The sequence below is a fragment of the Nothobranchius furzeri genome, chromosome 16 (assembly GCF_043380555.1).
Source record: "Nothobranchius furzeri strain GRZ-AD chromosome 16, NfurGRZ-RIMD1, whole genome shotgun sequence".
Lineage (NCBI taxonomy): Eukaryota > Metazoa > Chordata > Actinopteri > Cyprinodontiformes > Nothobranchiidae > Nothobranchius > Nothobranchius furzeri.
Genome location: NC_091756.1, coordinates 51,686,512 through 51,704,496, shown reverse-complemented (window position 1 = coordinate 51,704,496; position 17,985 = coordinate 51,686,512). Strand labels below are relative to the sequence as shown.

The window sequence follows — 17,985 nt, the reverse complement described above, 5'->3', positions numbered from 1 at the left end:
CCACAGACTGGACTCTTAAATCGCGCTGCCTCGAAAAAGTGTTAATGCCCCAGAATCACACATCTGACAACATTGCAGATGCTCTACCCAGCGTGTTTAATGAGTGGTCCCTGGATGAGAAGAAGCTGGCGTGCATAACGACTGATAATGGGGCAAACATCGCCGCAGCAGTGAAACAGTTGAGCTGGACTTGGCTGAACTGCTTCGGACATAATTTACACCTGGCAGTGACAAACGCAATGACAAGTGTTAAAGATCGCACATCCCGAGCAATGGGTCTGTGCCACACCTTAGTGGGTGCGTTCTCCCCATTGACATACATATATGGACAATGGGTTTCCATAGGCTCCAATAACAAGTTTTTGTGCTAAAATGGGAGGTGGCCACCACCGCCATTTTGACCGTGTCACAGGTTCCGTCAAGCCCAGACAATTCCATAAAAGGGAAGAGAGGAGGAGCTGAGGGTGGGGCTGTAAGGCTGGGATCAACTGACGACACCCGGTCGAACTAGCTACAAGCTAACCTGAAGCTAACCCAAAGCTAACGCGGAGGTGGGAGCCGAGCAAACGGATGTAGCCACCTAGCTACAACCAGAGCTAACTCTGTGGAACACCCATCGAACGCATGGAGTTCAGGTGGAGGTTTGCGGCACTTTTTCATGAGAAGTACCTTTCTGTGAATAAAAATATATCAAATCGGTAAGTTTATAAGTTATTTCCTTAATGAAAATATATTTTTCTTTGAGCAAGTTTTCACTATTTTTCACGTACCGTATTTTCAGGACTATTAAGTAGCTCGTCGCACCAGAAATCAGAAACACTCTGAAACTTTTCTGATGATTTTCTGAACTATTCTGCCGGGGAATTATATGTTTCTGAGACGAGTCACTGTCTAAACATCAAATGCATTACTATCATTAAGCAGCAGGTGTGTTGAAGCTGTCATCCGCTTAGGGGCAGATAAGTGTATCAGGGGCAGCGAGGAACGAGAAAGTTGTGATCAGGCTGGAGATCACACCAGATTCGCTGCTGCAGGCGTGAATCTGCAGCATCCCCTTCTTAACGTGACAGCAGGACTTCCCATATAAGGAAGGTCTGCTCACCTGTTAGTCAGATCATTATTTCCTCGCCATGAACTTTTATCTTCCCATCATCCTCCAGTCATCCAACTGGAACCAGTTAGTGTTCCTGATCATTCTCAGAATATGTCACGCCTGCTCTGGTGTTAAAAGTTAGTACATTTAAGTCCTAGATCATATTTGTGCCTGCTCTACTGTAATTTTGAAGGATTATTATTTATATGTGTTTTTTTTTACTGCATTATGAGTAGAAATGCTAATAAAAACTCCCAATTAAACAAACAAGTGAAACTGGAAAAATTAGAATCTGGTGCAAAGTCAAATTTATTTCAGTAATTCAACTAGACAGAGAGACTATTTAAAGGCTCAGGATCCCTTTGCAGGTGTTTTCTATTTGTAATTATAAATTTTAGTTGATTTGGGTCTTGTTTCATATCACACAGTGACATTTGAATAATTAAAATGCATTATTTTTTATTAAAAGCTTTAGTTTACAGTAATAACCTTGTCTAATGTTTGATTCTCTGTCTCATAATTTTCATTAAAAGTTTTGCTTTGAGAGCACATTTTCCTGAACGATTAAAATGCGATTAATTTAGATTAATTACTTACAAAGCCTCTAATGAATTAGATTAAAATTTTTAATCAAGTCCCAGCGCTAGTTTTAATCTCATGAACCTCCACCAGCACGACTCTCAGCCTGGTTTTGTGTCAGACAAATAAAAACTGACTTGGCTTTTTAAACACTTTAAGCTGCGCCGTGTCTCAGCTGAAAGAAAAACGAAGCTTTTCTTCAAAATTCATCCTCTGCAGTGTGTGTGTGTGTGTGTGTGTGTGTGTGTGTGTGTGTGTGTGTGTGTGTGCGTGCGCGCGCGTGTGTGTGTGACGGACGGGTATCAGGATGGATTAGCGGGTAAAGGTAAGCGCGCGTCTCCCTGTCGGGGCGGATTTCCATCCCTCTCCGCTCTGCTCGGCGCACCGACCCGATTTGAACCTCCACCGCTGTCTCCTCTCATCCCTTCTCTCAACCTTCTGCGACAGCCTCTCGCGAGCGCGCGTGTGTGTGAGAGAGTCCCTGTTTTATGTGTGTGTTGGCATTTTTCCTGCGCTAACAGACACCGGGGTGCGATGCCATTCCTCCCTCAGGACGCGGAGCGCTTCGATGGGTTGTCTCTGCTTTACTGGTGAGTTTATTCCTCCTCCTCCACCTCCCCCCCCCTCACCACCTCCGCTCCGGGTATGTCTCTAGAACAGGGGGTCCAGACTCCTCGGGATACGTCCCCGGGCTTGTTTTTGTCCTCCATGTGGGTCACGGAGCTCAGAGGTAGATTTACATCCCGGTAGCGACAGATGCCTCGGAGTTTAAGTCCGCATGCTTGTGCGCGTTCTGGGTCACGCACGTTTTAAAGGACAACTATATATCCCGCATCTATTTTCATTCCACAGGGAATCAGTCGTCCCTCCGTGTTTTCAAATCGAGCCTATTTATGGCACTGATTAGGTCCTTGTCTGACATTTATGTTTTAGTGAATTATTAGAGACTGCAGGAGACATGAGGCTTGATCTTGGCTGTCAGTCATTTGTTTCCTTTGATTTTATTCATCATTCCTTCTCACCAGAAATTACCTACAAATGTCAGAAAACTAAATCTCACAGTTGAATATTTTTCTTTTAAAAAGGTAAAAACCTAAAACCAGAGAATGTAATATTAAAATATTAAATTAACCGGGATCACCTCAGTGCAGCCGTTTCTGTTTAAATCAGGGTCAGTTTCAGTTAGCACTATTTACTCTAAACCAGATTGTTATCTGGAGTCTGACACAAAACATTTGTTCCCCTCAATAATAATTTTCTATCAAAAGAAAAAAGTGGACACTTTTCACAGAAATGCATTTTAGATTTGAATTCATGGGACTGGATCTTCATAAACCCACCATGCTGATAAAATAAGTCAGTCTTTGTCTGGGTCTAGCCCCGACAAATAAAACAAATTAACATAAAGAAAACACAGCTGACAGCAGAACAAATAAATAAACACAATCTGGAAGCATTTTTTAACCCTTGAAATTTTTTGAAAAAAAAAATCACATTGGCTATGTTTGCTGGTCATTTTGACCCACCCAGTCTAAATTCACTTAGAACTGTAAAAAAACTGCAATAAAACAACAGGAACTTTATTTTCCATTAGAAAAAAAAACATTTAAAACACAGACATACAATAAAGTTTGAATATCCAGAACTATTTATAAGAACTAGTTAGTAAAAGTTTTCCTTCTTTACAAACACTTTTCTTTTTCTCAGATTGTCAATGTTCAACATTTTCAGTGTTGTCCATATGATGGACAGAGTGTAACTGTGTGCTTTCTGCAAATGTACTTCTTGCACTTCTCACAAACGGTGCTTGTTTTAATGTCTTCTCGTGAGGGACACACCTGGCATCTTTTTCGTTTCTTTGCACCTGTATCCACTGGATCCATTGTAGATTGGTCAGATGATGCAGACCTGACCTTTTCAATGATAGCTGCTGCTGCTGGGGATCGAGCTGGTCTGGCTCGCCTCTGGATCTCGGGGGTGACAAGACTTTTGCCCAGATCTTCCAGGAAAAGCCGACGTCAGTACAGTTTGCCGACATTCCAATGTTGGTTGATTTCAGTCCACAGGACAAAGGCATTATAAGCTGACACATCCACAGTGTTGTAGAAAATCACCAAGGGCCAACGAGCTGTTTTGCGCTGGCAGCTGTATGTTGCTGTGACTTTGTCAAGATTGTCTACTCCTCCTTTGGTGGAGTTGTAGTCCAGGATCATTTGTGGTTTTTTTGTCTTCTCTTGTGCTCAGAGATGCATCTGTGTGCATTGTGCTCATGACAAGAACCTTTTAGTTTTTCTTTGGGCAGTATGAAACAACTGTTGCTTTCTCGGTGAAAACAAATTTTGAGGAATGTGGAGGTCTTCCTTGCATCTTCAGAATTTTACTGGGAAGTTCTGGTTCCATTTACATTTACACTTCATCAGCAACACATATTCTAATATTCACACATCTGAACAAATCCCACAAGAATTCCCTTTATAATGTGACCAAAAGTAATGAAAAAGACCTTGTGGTTACAGGAATATAAAGTGTGGATATTTGTTTTTATTTTGCCATCAAATGGTTTGTTACATTTACTTACTGTTTTATAAGAACATATTAGGAATGTATCGTTAAACAAAGTAGTCAAAAGTAGAGAATGGTGCTGGTGATTGTGAATATCAGGACACTAATAAACAATATTACAAGACATTAAAAGACAAATCAATAATACTTTAGGAAACACAACTTAATCATTAACCAGGGGTTAACTAACATGCAAATGATACAGTCTGGTTTATGAATTGCTAATGATAACAAACGTATGAATGACCTGAGTACATTACACATCACCAAAAAATTAAAACTTATTGTCTTATTTCCTCCAGTTTGCATCCAGTTTGAACCATAAAATTAGATACAGCTCAAGGTACGACCTATAAAGTACATTACTTGCAAAATGAAGAATTTAGCTGTACATTCTTTGGATTCAAAAACAAAACAACTGGGGAGGTAAGATTCAACAAATACCTCGCAGAAGTGAAAACCTGTTTCATATGAAGTGTGGTAACTGAGTAGGTGAGATAAAACTGCGTTATTTTAAAAAAGCATCTCCACAGATGTAATCGTCACACTGGATGAATCCAAAAGCAAGACATCCAACACTTGTCTGCAATTCAAGTTATTTTCAAGAACAATCTGTGTAACCTCTTTGAGTGAGGCAGATAGGTAGACTGAGGTGTTATGTTATTATGAATGTTGGACAATAACCAAACAGGCGGGATTTGTGGTGGGAAGCAAATCGATTGGTTGAAAGCCAGTTGTGTCAGAGCAACAGGAGAGGGAGGGTGGGAAGAGCCCATGGAAGCTGTTGGGCTCTTCCCTCCCTCCCTCTCCTGCTGCTGCTTGAAACCAAAACCCGAGGCAAACAGAGTGAGTGCGACGTAGAGACCAGACTGGTGTGGAGGTGAGCAAAACGGCTGGAAAAGTGAGGGTGTTGAACGATCTCAATAAGAAAAGTGTGGGTGTTGAATCCCCCACATCCCCCACGGGTGCGACACCCATGGATGTCTGAACTACCAAGGTTGACTCCTTGTTAGGAGGAGGAGGAGTTGTAGCAGCTCCACTCTGAGCCTCCTCTGGATGATGATCTTCACCTTATTTTTAAGGGTGTACAAGGCCACCCTAAGGTGGAGGATCATTTCAGCCACTTTGATCATTTTCTTGCTGCCACAATTCTGATCTCATGACCACAACTGAGGGTTTGAATGGACCAAGAACTTCTCTTCTCCTTTTGGCTCGACTCCTTCACCACAACATGCAACATCAGCACCCACATCACTGCAGAAGAAGCCCTGATCTGTCGGTTCACTCACTCACTCACTCACTCACTCACTCACTCACTCACTCACTCACTCACTCACTCACTCACTCACTCACTCACTCACTCACTCACTCACTCAGATCAAGGATCACCTGTAAATAAAAACTCTCAGCACCTTTGCAGGAAGACAGGTAACCAGATTCTCTTTGATCCCTTTAATCAGACCAAAAGATTCTTGTTATTAAATACAACTAAAGTTAGAAGCCATACCTTCTACAGCAGATTAGCCGTGACCTCTGTGACCTCAGAGGGTCCGTCGGCGCACAGATCAGTCTGCAGGGAAACTAGGGTTTTACTCCTCTCTTGTCTTGTTTTTATTCAACACTTTGACATGCGGGCGGCAGAGGCAGACAGGAGAAGATTAAATATGCAAACACCGAACAGTAATCCTCAGACGGAGCGGCTCTCTCCTCTTCCTCCCAAAAACACACGTCTCTCCATCTCCTCTTATGTCTGTTTGGGATTTTTCCCTTTTGGGCAAAATAGAGGTCAAAACTTGTTAAAGAGGCTTGGATTTAAAGAAGAAGCCTCATATATTGCTGTCATTTAAATCCCAATCTTATGTTGATTTTTGCTGAATGTTGTAAAATCCACTTAAAAATGTGACTATTTGCATTTTTCAAGCTGGAAAGGAAGATCTTTACAATTTTTTTGTTTTCTGCAGAAATTTTTTTTTGCTAGCTTGTGAAACTTAACAAGGATTCAGATCAAAACAAATAGAAACATGTCTGATTAGCTCCTTTAGACTCACGTAGCTCCACTCCTGTTTTCCATCATAATAACTCTCAAATCAGCGTCTGACTGCAGGACGACACACTTTAACCCTCTCAGGCAGGAACTCTGAGAACTAGTTTGGACAAAGGATGCATCAACTAGGTAACTAGTGAGCCTGCTGCCATCAACTAGCTAGCTAGTGAGCCATTTAAGGTTCTCTAGTTAACTAGTGGTATTGACCTACTCCAACTAGTTAATTAGTTAGGAGTTATGCCTTCACTAGTGAACGTGTGGACACTTTTGGCTGTCACTAGTTAACTATTGAGACACAAAAACCTTCAACTAGCTGACTGGTATGCATTTTGGCCTTTTCTAGTTAATTAGTAAGCCATTTTGTGTCATCTAGTTAACTAGTGAAGCCAAAATATGTTCACTAGTTAACTAGTGCTCAATTCCGTCTCCCACTAGTTAACTAGTGTGCACATTTTGACCCTCACTAGTTAACTTGTTGATACAAACATGGCTCACTAGTTAACTAGTGGACAGAAATGGCTTACATGTTCATGACAATTCTGCCTGATATCCTGTTATCAGAATTAATGCTCATTCGGCTTGCCTTAAAGCCAAGCCCATCTTCTTCTGCTCCAAACCCAAGGAAAGGAAAGGAAAGAGGAGCCCCAAACTCATCTTTCCTAAGTGGTGACCTCACATGTGTTTGTGCAGCTCTGACAGTGAGATAATTGAGTGATAGTTGTTCAGTTTTCTTAGTTTCCCTGTTGTGAAATACTGTTTTACATTTTGTTGTTAATACATTTGCTCCATTAGGAGCCAAATTAATTCTTCTGTATGGTTTTCCCTTATTTTGAAAGCATAAAATATGTTGGGTGGATTTTTCCCAAAAACCCTCAAAAACATAATTTTTTTAAGATGGAAAGACTTTCTAAGATAAGTAAAAAATGAGGGAAAAAAGAGCCTAAGGTTAAAAACCAGAGAATTTCCCAATGGCACAAACTGCGCCAAAAGGTGCTCAAAATGGTCCAAGAGAGGTCCGCCTGGATTTCTATCAACTAAACCCTCCCTAACTTTTCTATACTTCCTTTTTTTCATGATCTTTTGGTCAGCAAATGTTCAGACCACATTTTTTAGATTTCTATATGTTTTAGGCTGCAACTGGGTGTTTTAGAAGGAATTTTAACATCATAAAGTGGATTTTTTTTAGGCAGAACAGATTATTTTTCTCATTTCTGCTGTGTTCCAGATCATGTTACTCTCAGTCAGTGACATAAAATATGCTTTTTACAATTTTAGAGTACATTTTAGAGTCTTACCTTTATTTTGATACCAAAACAGCTCAAATAAACCTTGTAGTTTAATCAAATCAAATCAATCAATCATCAATCAATCAATCAATCAATCAATCAAAGATACTTTATTAATCCCAGAGGGAAATTAGAGTTTCAGTACACACAATTCAGAGATCAGACATACATGGGCAAGACACATGACAAGAATTGGTGACTGTGGTCATTCGCAACCCTGAGTCACACTACCTTAATAGAGATAAGAGGGTTACATGAGGATTGGTTCAGGTGGAGGGAAAAAAAGGCACTTCAGAGTTACCCTCCCACCAGGAGGGCAGCTTTGCTCTGCAAAAAAACACCTCAGACAGAAATGCAACAGACTTCAGACAACACAACATAAGTGTCCACTAGGTGGGGTGGTGGGTTGGGACTATCCCCACTTCAGTTCCTGCAGCCACGATAAGCAGCGCATGTCACCTCAGTGTGGATAGGGGGAGGAGCATTGAGGGTTGGAGGGTTGCAGTGGCCCTGGAACATTTCAGCGGCCTTCCCGCAGTCCCGCCCAGGCTGGGAAAGGAGACAGAGTTGAGTTGCCATAGCGACGGCACATTCCACATATCTTCTGAGGGGGGAGTTTTCGTTGGAGCCTTGCTGGCTCAAGTATGCCAGATTCTGATTAGAAATTGTTTTGGGGCCAGACAGAGATCATTTTCTCTCTGTCTTACAGTTTGTTGGTCCTCAACCTCTGAAAATCCCAATAATGGACATTGAGCTATATTCAATTCATATACTTAATTCATTTTGGGTACGTCTTTTACAAGAAAATCTCTGAAAAATGGCCTGGGGTTCAAGAGGTTAAGGAGATCTTGGAGGGTGGTTCTGTTTCTGTTGATAAACACTCAGGTATCAGATCTGTTGTCTGAAGAGCAACAGAGCATCAGTTCCCTTGCCAACATGTGGTTCAGTGTGGATTCTGGAAGTTTTGACTTGTCATTTGTGGAGTTTTTGCAGTGTTGATGGTAAGCTGCTGTCATGTTGATGAAAGAACCAAGAATAATTAAGGCTTACTACTATTACACATAAATGTATATATATAAACATGTTAAACACGTGTGTGGTTTTTTGCATGTGGCTGATCTCAGCACCCCCTTAGGAAAATATTTTCCCACGGCACTGTCTGCGCTGCTGTGTTAGCTCGCTGCAGGTTTGGTAACCGCACAAACTCACTAAGTGTAAAACTACAACTCGCTTTAACAACCCTCCCAGCCAGCTGAGAATGAAATCTGTTTCTTTTTAACCTTCCTCCCAACATGATTGAGACATTAGATGTTTTGCCATTACTTCACAGTAGAATTCTTACACATTGCTCCAGTTAATTGACTTAAACTGTTTAACTCTAATCCTCAAACTGGTTTCAAAGTCTTCAAGGAACCTTGTGATCTCCTGATTGCAGTCTATTTCATCAGCTCATATAAGCTAAAAACTGAATTTAACATCTGTATTTAACTGAATTATTAACAAAGAAATATTTTAAATGCTTTTTGCCTTCTATTTTAGCAGAAACTGTGAAACATTCTCCTTTTCATTGTTCTTTTATGTTTATTTTAAACAAATTTTGACACATATATCTTCAGTTTCTTTAAAACATCAGATGCTTTAAGTGTCTGATGAAGGTCTGGAGTTTGTTCTCGTTTTACAAGCCGTCCTGATGAGTGTTGGTTTTTGTGAGTCTGTTGTGTTGCTTGGCCCTCGGCCTGTGAGTGATGTTAATGATTTGTGGCAGGTAATGCAGATTATCAGGAATTAAGTGATCAGTTTAATTGCTACTTCACGTTCCGGCAATGGCTTCAGAACTTGATCTAAACTGTTGTTTTATTTGTTAGTTTAGATAAAGGTTTCTGTTTTTAAACAGAAATTCAAGTTTGAGTTAAACTAAAAACAACAAAAATCACATTTTGATCTAAATCCAGAAAAACATCCTTTCTGTCGGTCAGACAGCTCTCCACTAATGGATCAGAGGAATCTGTCCTTATGGGCCCGCTTAAGTCCAAGACCAGTTCTGATCCATTTAATCAGGTCTAGACTATTTAAATCTGGTACAGCTGCCTGTGATTTCATTTATTTGTGCTTTAACAGACTCAGAAGCATTCAGAACAGTATTTTCAGGTGGATGGTCACTGTTGGGAAAGTTCACTGAAACTAACTCATAAAATAGAATAGAATGCCTTTATTGTCACAATACAGGTGTAAAGTGAGATACAGAGCATCTCCTACTCAGTGTAAAACAAACATACTTGGTGGTGGGGGTACAGTTCTGCAGCGCTATGTACATATGGACAGTAATGTTACATATATACAATTATTGCACATGGAATTTGGTATCAATAGATAGTGGTGTTCAATGGAGGAAGTGGGAAGTGCGGGGTTGTGTTATCGGTGCATGTGTGAGTTCAGGGTGGTTATTGCTTTGGGGAAGAAACTGTTTTTGAGTCCGTGGGTTTTTGTATTAATGCACCTGTAGCGCTTCCCTGAGGGAAGCAGTCTGAACATGTTGAAGCTAGGGTGGGAGCTGTCCTTGATGATGTTTGCTGCGCTACTGAGACAGCAGGAGGAATAAATGTCCATCATGGAGGGGAGAGGACAGCCGATGATCTTCTGTGCTAACTTTACCACACTCTGAAGCCTCACTCTATCTGCCTTGGTGCAGCTGCCGTACCATACCGTGATACAGTAGGTTAGCAGGCTCTCAATGGACGATCGGTAGAAGGTCAGCAGCAGGTCGGAGTTCAGTTTGTACTCCCTGAGGACTCTCAGAAAGTGCAGCCACTGTTGGGCCTTCTTGATGACCGCTGAGATGTTTTCCGCCCAGGAGATGTCAGCAGAGATGAGGACACCAAGGAACCGGCAGGTGTGGACCCTCTCCACACACTCCCCGTTGATGTAGAGGGGGGCCAAGTCGGTGCTGTGTCTCTGAAGTCGACAATAAGCTCTTTTGTTTTCTTGGTGTCCAGGGACAGGTTGTTTTCTGAACACCATGCTGCCAACTTCAGGACTTCCTCTCTGTACTCTGCCTCGTCTCCCTTTGAAATGAGTCCGACCACCGTGGTGTCATCAGCAAACTTGATGATGAGAGTGTTATTGTGGGTCGGACTGCAGTCGTGGGTGTACAGAGAATACAGGAGGGGGCTCAGCACACAGTCCTGTGGGGAGCCGGTGCTCAGTGGAGGAGAGATGAGGGCCGAGTCTCACAGTCTGGGGCAGGTTTGTGAGGAAATCTTTTATCCAGGCACATGTGAGAGGAGGGATGCCAAGAGTGACCAGTTTGTTGATGAGGATGTCCGGGATGATTGTATTAAAGGCTGAGCTGTAGTCCACAAAGAGCATTCGGACATTTGAAATGTATTAGTGATTAACTGAAATTTAACCAAAACCCATTGCACATCAACCGTTCTGCTTTATAAAGTCAAACTAGTCATGAATGAGCTTCTTTGATTTGTAAAACTATATAAGAAAGGATAGAAGACTAAAAACTCCCAACTGGAGCTCCTCATTCAGTTGGAATAATAAAACAAAACCTTCCATTAGAAAAAAAGACAATTAAATAATAAAGAAAATATCAGAACCCACTGTTGAACATTAAAGCCCCAGTGTGTGATATTTTTACCATTTTACTAGGGATGAGCTGGACAAGTATCCGGTACGGATAAAGCATTTTTGACGAATACGAGCATGAAACGAGTAAAACTCGTAAATATCTGTAATCGTGCTGAAGGAAAATCCTCATTAGGTAACTGACTGTCTTCACGCTCTGTGATTGGCCAGTCACATTGAGCGCCCGCCCCTCCCTACACGCAAAACTCTGCAGCCAGGAGCTCAGTCCGTTCGGCCCATCCACGCACTCACACAGACAGTAACGGATCTCTCTGTGCTTGCTTCACTGTTGCTCCCGTTTCTTCAGTACTCCCTAGGTTTTCTTCAGCTCGCCTCTGTTTGAAGTAACTTTTTTCGTAACGTTCGTGGTGCATTTTACAAGACAGAGCGGGAAACGGCTTGGGCTGCCGGTCACTGCCTCCGCTCCGGTCTGTTTTTTTCCCCCTCTCTCCTCTTCCTCAGTATCCACTGATTTCCCTCTTTTCTATTCACTCTCTCTCATTCTTTACATTTTTTAATCACAATTGTCTATTTTTTGCTAATTTAAAATATATTTTAATCATTTTCTAAATTCTTTTTTATATTTTACCTTTTTTGTTTTTGTGAAGCGCCTCATGATTTTCATCTTGAGAGGCGCTATAAAAAAGATCTCTTCTTTCTCTCTCTCTCTCTCTCTCTCTCTCTCTCTCTCTCTCTGTATTAATTCATGCACTTAAATTTTAATGTTCTGATTTTATTGAAAACTTTTTCTGTAATAGTTCCTTTACTATTGTGATCAAAAACATTTAATCTCAACTCTGAGGCTGCTCTGTAAATAGTTTTCAAATAAAAAATACACATAGCAACTTCTGATCAATCCATAGCAATTTCAGACTTAAAATAATGTATTGATGTAAACCACGCCCACTTCCGGGTTAGGTCACGCCCACTCCAAGTACAGATACAGATAATTTAGATGGCTGAAGCCTAACCCTAACCCTAACCTGCCCAAGCCCTAGCCAATTAAAAAATAAACTTCAATCTAATTTAAAACACCCATACACTTTTAATTAAACCCATCCCCTCACCTTTACTCTAACCTTAACCATGGGATTTTGGCTGCAACCAACTTTCTTATCCCTCACAGACCCTGTGAAGACAAAAATATAGAGGAAGAAGATTAATCATGAATCATCACTTTTGGGACACTATCCTGTACAACACTAGAGCAAAAATGGCCATACTAGACCAATGTGGTTCACAACTATTGAAACATTGAGGTAGTCAATAATGACAAAAGAGCTGCGGGTGACGTGCGTCGGCCCATGCATTGCCTTTGGCTCCCCATTTCAACTGCCCAGTCGTTGGATGAGGCAGGGGGAGTCATCTGGGGGACAGAATATTTCAGGGGAACCCAATCACAACACCTGACCTCCTGACTGATGTCACCCCTCCTCCATGAGTGAATCATGACAGCTTCAAGAACAGAACTAGCTTGCTTCCATCAGAGCTGGTAGGTTGATAAAACAGTAATAATTATAAATGCTTTTTTAAAGAGGTCAAGTAGCTTGTTTTAAGCTTTGTGTGGGTTAGGCTACACAGGTTGGAAATTGATTATACAGTCAAACTCATGAGTGAGCCACCATAGCTGCAATACTTTCTCTGAGCTGCATGGTGCTAGAGTCGCATTTTTTTCATCATAATTTCAATGGATTTCACACATGGGGCCTTTAATGTTTGATCTTTTTAACAGTTTCAACACTAAAATGCTTTGAGTTCCTTTCTTTCTTTGTTGTTTAATTTGCATGAAAACGCCTCAAGTAGAAACAAAAACGAACATTTAAAGCCATAGCTGACCTGCAATGCATGTCTAACCCTTTAACCCTTTTACAACATGAAACCGTTTAAACGGCAGTTACAACATTTGGATGGACTGATGTGCTGGTTCTGGTTCTGATGGCTGTTGGAACACCCGTGCTGTAGATGGGGTTGGTGGTTACTCCTTAAGATGGATAATGCTATTATTCTAATTAAGCCTCTTCACAGAGATCAAAGTGACCTCGACTTCACTTCCCATAATCCCTTTTATAACACAGTGTGTGCAGATTGGTTCTGGTTCTGATAACAGCTCCTCTCTGATATTAACTCAGCATCAGCGCTCCAAAACACCAAAACTGCTCTGAGCTTAAAGTCAACCAGATTTTAACCCTTTAGATCCCACACCAAGATTAAAACAATAAAAATGTACTTTTTTGTTTTTCTTTGTTCATTTAGATCAGTAAGGGTTACTGTAGGAAAAGTATAATGCAAAAATGCTAATATAATTTTGCTCATAAAAATAATGTCAGGAAATGTTAGTTTAAAGTGACGGTGTGTATTGTCCCTGGTGATAGGGCGCAGTACTTAAGCTTGGTTTATGCTTGACGCATTCACTTTCCGCGCGGTGATGCGGCTCGCGGATGGAACGCGCTTCACAACTCGCAGCATTTATGGTATGTGCGGCTCGTCTCTGCGGTGAGCCAATATTCTCCCAAATTGAACGGGGCAGCATGGAGCTCTACGGCATGCATCCAACACTACACCATAGTAGAAGTAGAAATTACTGTTTACAACATGGCATTTCAGCAGTTTTTAACAGCGTCCTCGTCTTTTCCGACAGTGCGAGCTATTTCTCTCCAAGAATTATTAACAACATGTTGATCACGGTGATCTCTGAGAGCTGAATCATACAAATGTCTGTATTTACGAACCTCTACCATACTAGTTCTTGCCGGTCCGCCATGTTTTTCCGCGTCCGTCCGTCCGCGTGGCTAGAAATTTTCCGAAGTGCGCGTTGCGGAAATTTTGGGCCGTGTGGAGGCGCGGTGGAGGGGTGTGGTTGTTAAAATGACGCTAAATGACGCAACTTTTCTGTGCGGAGCCGTGCGGACCTCGCGGATGCGTCAAGCATAAACCAACCTTTACCCAAATCATTGCAAGCAACCTGTATTTTGTGTTAGAGTAAGACCTTACCAACGGGTGGTCATTAGGGACAAAAATCCAAAGTGCCAATGAAAGGTAAAAAAAACATAGAAAAATTGAAATCAATTAAAGACCACTTAAAAATACATAAATAGCAAGACCTTAAAATCAATAACTAAAATAAAATAAGACTCAAAACGAGAGGTCCTCTGTAAAAAAGAAAATCCCTATTGGTATAAAGCCTACAGGCAAAGATACATTTTGAGTTTGCTTTTAAAAAGTGGCTAGTCTGTAGTTAGACACAGGTCTGTGGGGAGTTTGTTCCTGAGTCTAGGAGCTGCCACTGAAAAAGAGCCATCACCCCAATGCTTATATCTGGACTGAGGAAGTTCAAGGAAAAGCTTGTTTGATGACCTTGCTGTCCTTGTCTGTCAATGCAGGCATAAGCTGTCAGAGATGTGAGCGGGGGCTAGGCCATGAATACACTTGAATGTAAACAGAATTAGTTTGTTGTGTATTATAAAGAACACAGGGAGTCAGTGGCGGCTGGTGAAAAATATTTTTGGTGGGGCTGTGCTATTTTTTTTTTAAACAAACTTGTGCTTTCTGAGCTTTGTGCACAACTTCACTATTTCCTGAATTAAGCACAGCTCTTTTATTTCCTGTCTTACATCATTGGACAAACTGATTAATCCAGGTGTGTCTGACTATTGGCACGCTGCCTTGCGGACCAAGGTTGAAAAATACTGCATTAAATTGCACATAAAATAACACGACCATAAATGGTAAATAGGCAATGCAAGAGGCAAGTAACAAAAACATTTTGTTTAATTTCAACATTTGAGTGAACACGAAAAATTATGAGCAGGTCACTGTTACAGTAATGGTAGTAAACACTACTTAGACAAAATGCCAGAAATTTACACTGTTAGGACTTATGGAAAGTGGAAACACTTTCATAGGAAATAATGTCATCAGTATCCTCTTACAAATGTCATATTTCCCACTTTTCGGGACAATAAAACATTTCTGGTTATCAATGAGATGTTTTTACTTCAAATGTAAAAACATCTCATTGAGAATCAGAAATGTTTTATTGTCCCAAAAGCTGGGAAATTTGTTTGCTGCAGCAGAAGTGTAACAAGTAAAATGGAATCAGATTGATGTATGTACAAATTTACTTGAAATACACATTTACATGATTAAATATGTATAATAGGTATGTGTGTTGAAATTAGTTTTTACAGTTATTGCACATTAAACAATGTACATGTTATTAAACAAATGTCCCGGTTTGTGGGACAACCAAGGATTTCTGATTCTGATTGTCTTGTTTACAGCAATGTAATGTACAGCTTACCTCTGCACCCAGCTGCTGTTCTCCCTGTCCAAACGTCCTCCGTTTCTTTGTTGGCTGCTGCACTGATGCGCTGCATTCCTCAGTCAGAGAATGAATGGAGTCCCCAATGAGACACAAGTTCCACATCCACCTTCTGTGGATCCCAGCCGTTTTGAATAACAAACACAGAAAGCAAAATAACGCATTAGCGTGATTGCATCCAGCTAGCCACTGCTTCCTGGTGTACCAATTTTGGGAGAAGCGTCGTGTGTACAGTTTACCCTTCTCCTTGTCCTGCTGGCTTATCTTTACGTCGGGCTGATCTGGTCCAAGCTCTTTGACATTAAGTTTTTCCACCATAGTTCTCCTCTCGAACGGATACTGGAGAAGAGACTGAAATGAATTCAGTGGCTCCGGTATCCATGTTGTAGGCGCACTGGCGTCCATGTCTACGTCTGCGTCATGACCGTCACGAGTCACGACCAAAAACGTGCTGGAGTCGAGACTCTCCGAGTTCTACCGAACACCATAGGCGTCATTTTAACCGGGGACGCCGGGGACATGTCCCCGGCAAAATTTGTGATTGGCAGCTGTGTCCCCCCCACTTTCAAAAAAGCCTGCTGATGAGGATTTTTGTTTTACCAGCTCAGATCTTATCCAGGGGTCGGCAACCTGTTCCCATCAAAGAGCTATTATTACCCGTTTCCCACGGTAATTTTGGACGGACCTTAATAAGCAGTGACTTAAGTGAAGCAGGCAGGTCGCGCTAGAAAATTTAGTTTAAAAAGATGTCATAAATGTGTTCCCCCGTCATTTTTATTGATAAAATATGAAGTAAAAACTCCCAATTTAATTTTCATTCATTTGTCATTAATGTGTAGTCTACACCCGTGCGTTAAGTGGACCATCTTCCAGTAAACGCAAAGCATCCAGCACCACCTCTCCAAATGCGTAAAATGTGCATCAGCCGCTAGTTAGGCGCGCGCGCACCATCAGCTGATCAGCCCAGACAAGAGCAGAGCAAATAGAGAAAGAATAGAGGATAATTGTGTCTGGATGTGGATGGAGATTACATTTTACATCAGCCTGATCATCATTTAAATACGTAAACCATCACCTGGCTTCTAGTCCATGCTATCAGCATTATTTTAATTGGTGTGTGTGTGTGTGTGTGTGTGTGTGTGTGTGTGTGTGTGTGTTTTCCACTTCAAACACTGGTCTAACCAACCAGACCAGCGTGTCCAGTAACATATTAATGTTACAATTAAACAGTTTCACTTCATGTAGGCTAGGAACGTTTCACCTGCCGTGGCCCGACCGCTTCTGCTCCACATAAACTTTGTGCGTGATCAAATGTCTCTAAGCGTCATGCGTCTCCATATTAGAGACGGGAACAAGCGCTGTTCAGCCAAAGTTTCATAATTTCATTAAAAGAACATTTTTCCAAGTGACACATCCCTCAGAGAGACCGGGTTTCCAGACTGTTTCAGTGGGAGGAAATCTTATCGCATGGCCGTGGTTCTGCGCTGCGCTGCGAACCCCAGATCTTCAGCTCACTGTCCACCGTGGGCGCTCCGAGCCACGCTGAACACAGTGTCCAGTATAAAGCTCTGATGTTCTGATGGGAATCAAGTTACCTCTGCAATGTGTGTATTAAAATGTCAGCTCTTCCATGCGCATTAGTGTGTGTCGGGGTAATTCTTTCAAACCAAGCAACATCCTTGAGTTCATCTGTCAAAATAAACAGTCAAATGGAAATATCTGTAACCTGCCGTTTAACTGTTTTGCCTTCTTGTGAAGATTGTTGCAAAGAGAAACAATTAAACTTGATTAACCCCAGAGAACCAGCGCGCATGTGGAAGGTTCCTCCCACTGAAGCGAGTGTTTTCCAAACCCTGTCTCTCAGAGAGACTTGTCACTTAGAAAATGTTCCCTGACAATGAAACTTTGGCTGAATAGTGCTTGGTCCTGTCTCCAATGTGGCGACACATCCAGGAGCCGTCTGAGGAGAATCCCAGAATCTCACATCCTCTTCAGCTCATAAAGCGCCTATGATTACGCACAAGCGTGACGCGTCAACCCGGTCTCACAGTAAGACCGGGTTGGACCTGTTCAGGTTTACGCAGACAATCTTTACATTTAGAATTGGCATACAGATGTAAAATTAATGCAGTAAAATATAAAGCATTTTATTTAAATATCCATTCATTATTTTACAAACACAGAGAGCCGCATCAGATGGATGGAAGAGCCGCATGCGGCTCCAGAGCCGCCGACCCCTGTGCTAGCCTACTTTATTGTCCCCAGCAATTTTTAAACCCCACTCAAGTGTATGGTTATTGTCCCCAGCAATTCTGAAAACAAACTGACGCCCTTGCCGAACACCAACGAAAGCCTTGGCGGTAGCTCTATCGCCCATCATGCTTCTGAAACATTCTGAAACAACGTCGACGCTGATTGGATACATTCCCATTCCTACCCTTTGATTTTCTTGTCAGCAATTGGACAA

The 17,985-nt window shown here is 41.6% G+C and overlaps 1 protein-coding gene across 1 annotated transcript in view; it reads left to right on the top strand.

Moving 5' to 3' along the window:
* Positions 1-1,926: 1,926 nt before the first annotated feature.
* The window catches only part of stxbp4 (syntaxin binding protein 4), a 56,710-nt gene continuing 40,651 nt past the window's right edge, over positions 1,927-17,985 (top strand). The window contains exon 1 of the mRNA XM_054749439.2: positions 1,927-2,262. Coding sequence (XP_054605414.2) covers positions 2,207-2,262 — 56 coding nt within the window. The 5' untranslated portion in view covers positions 1,927-2,206. The remainder of the gene's footprint in view (positions 2,263-17,985) is intronic.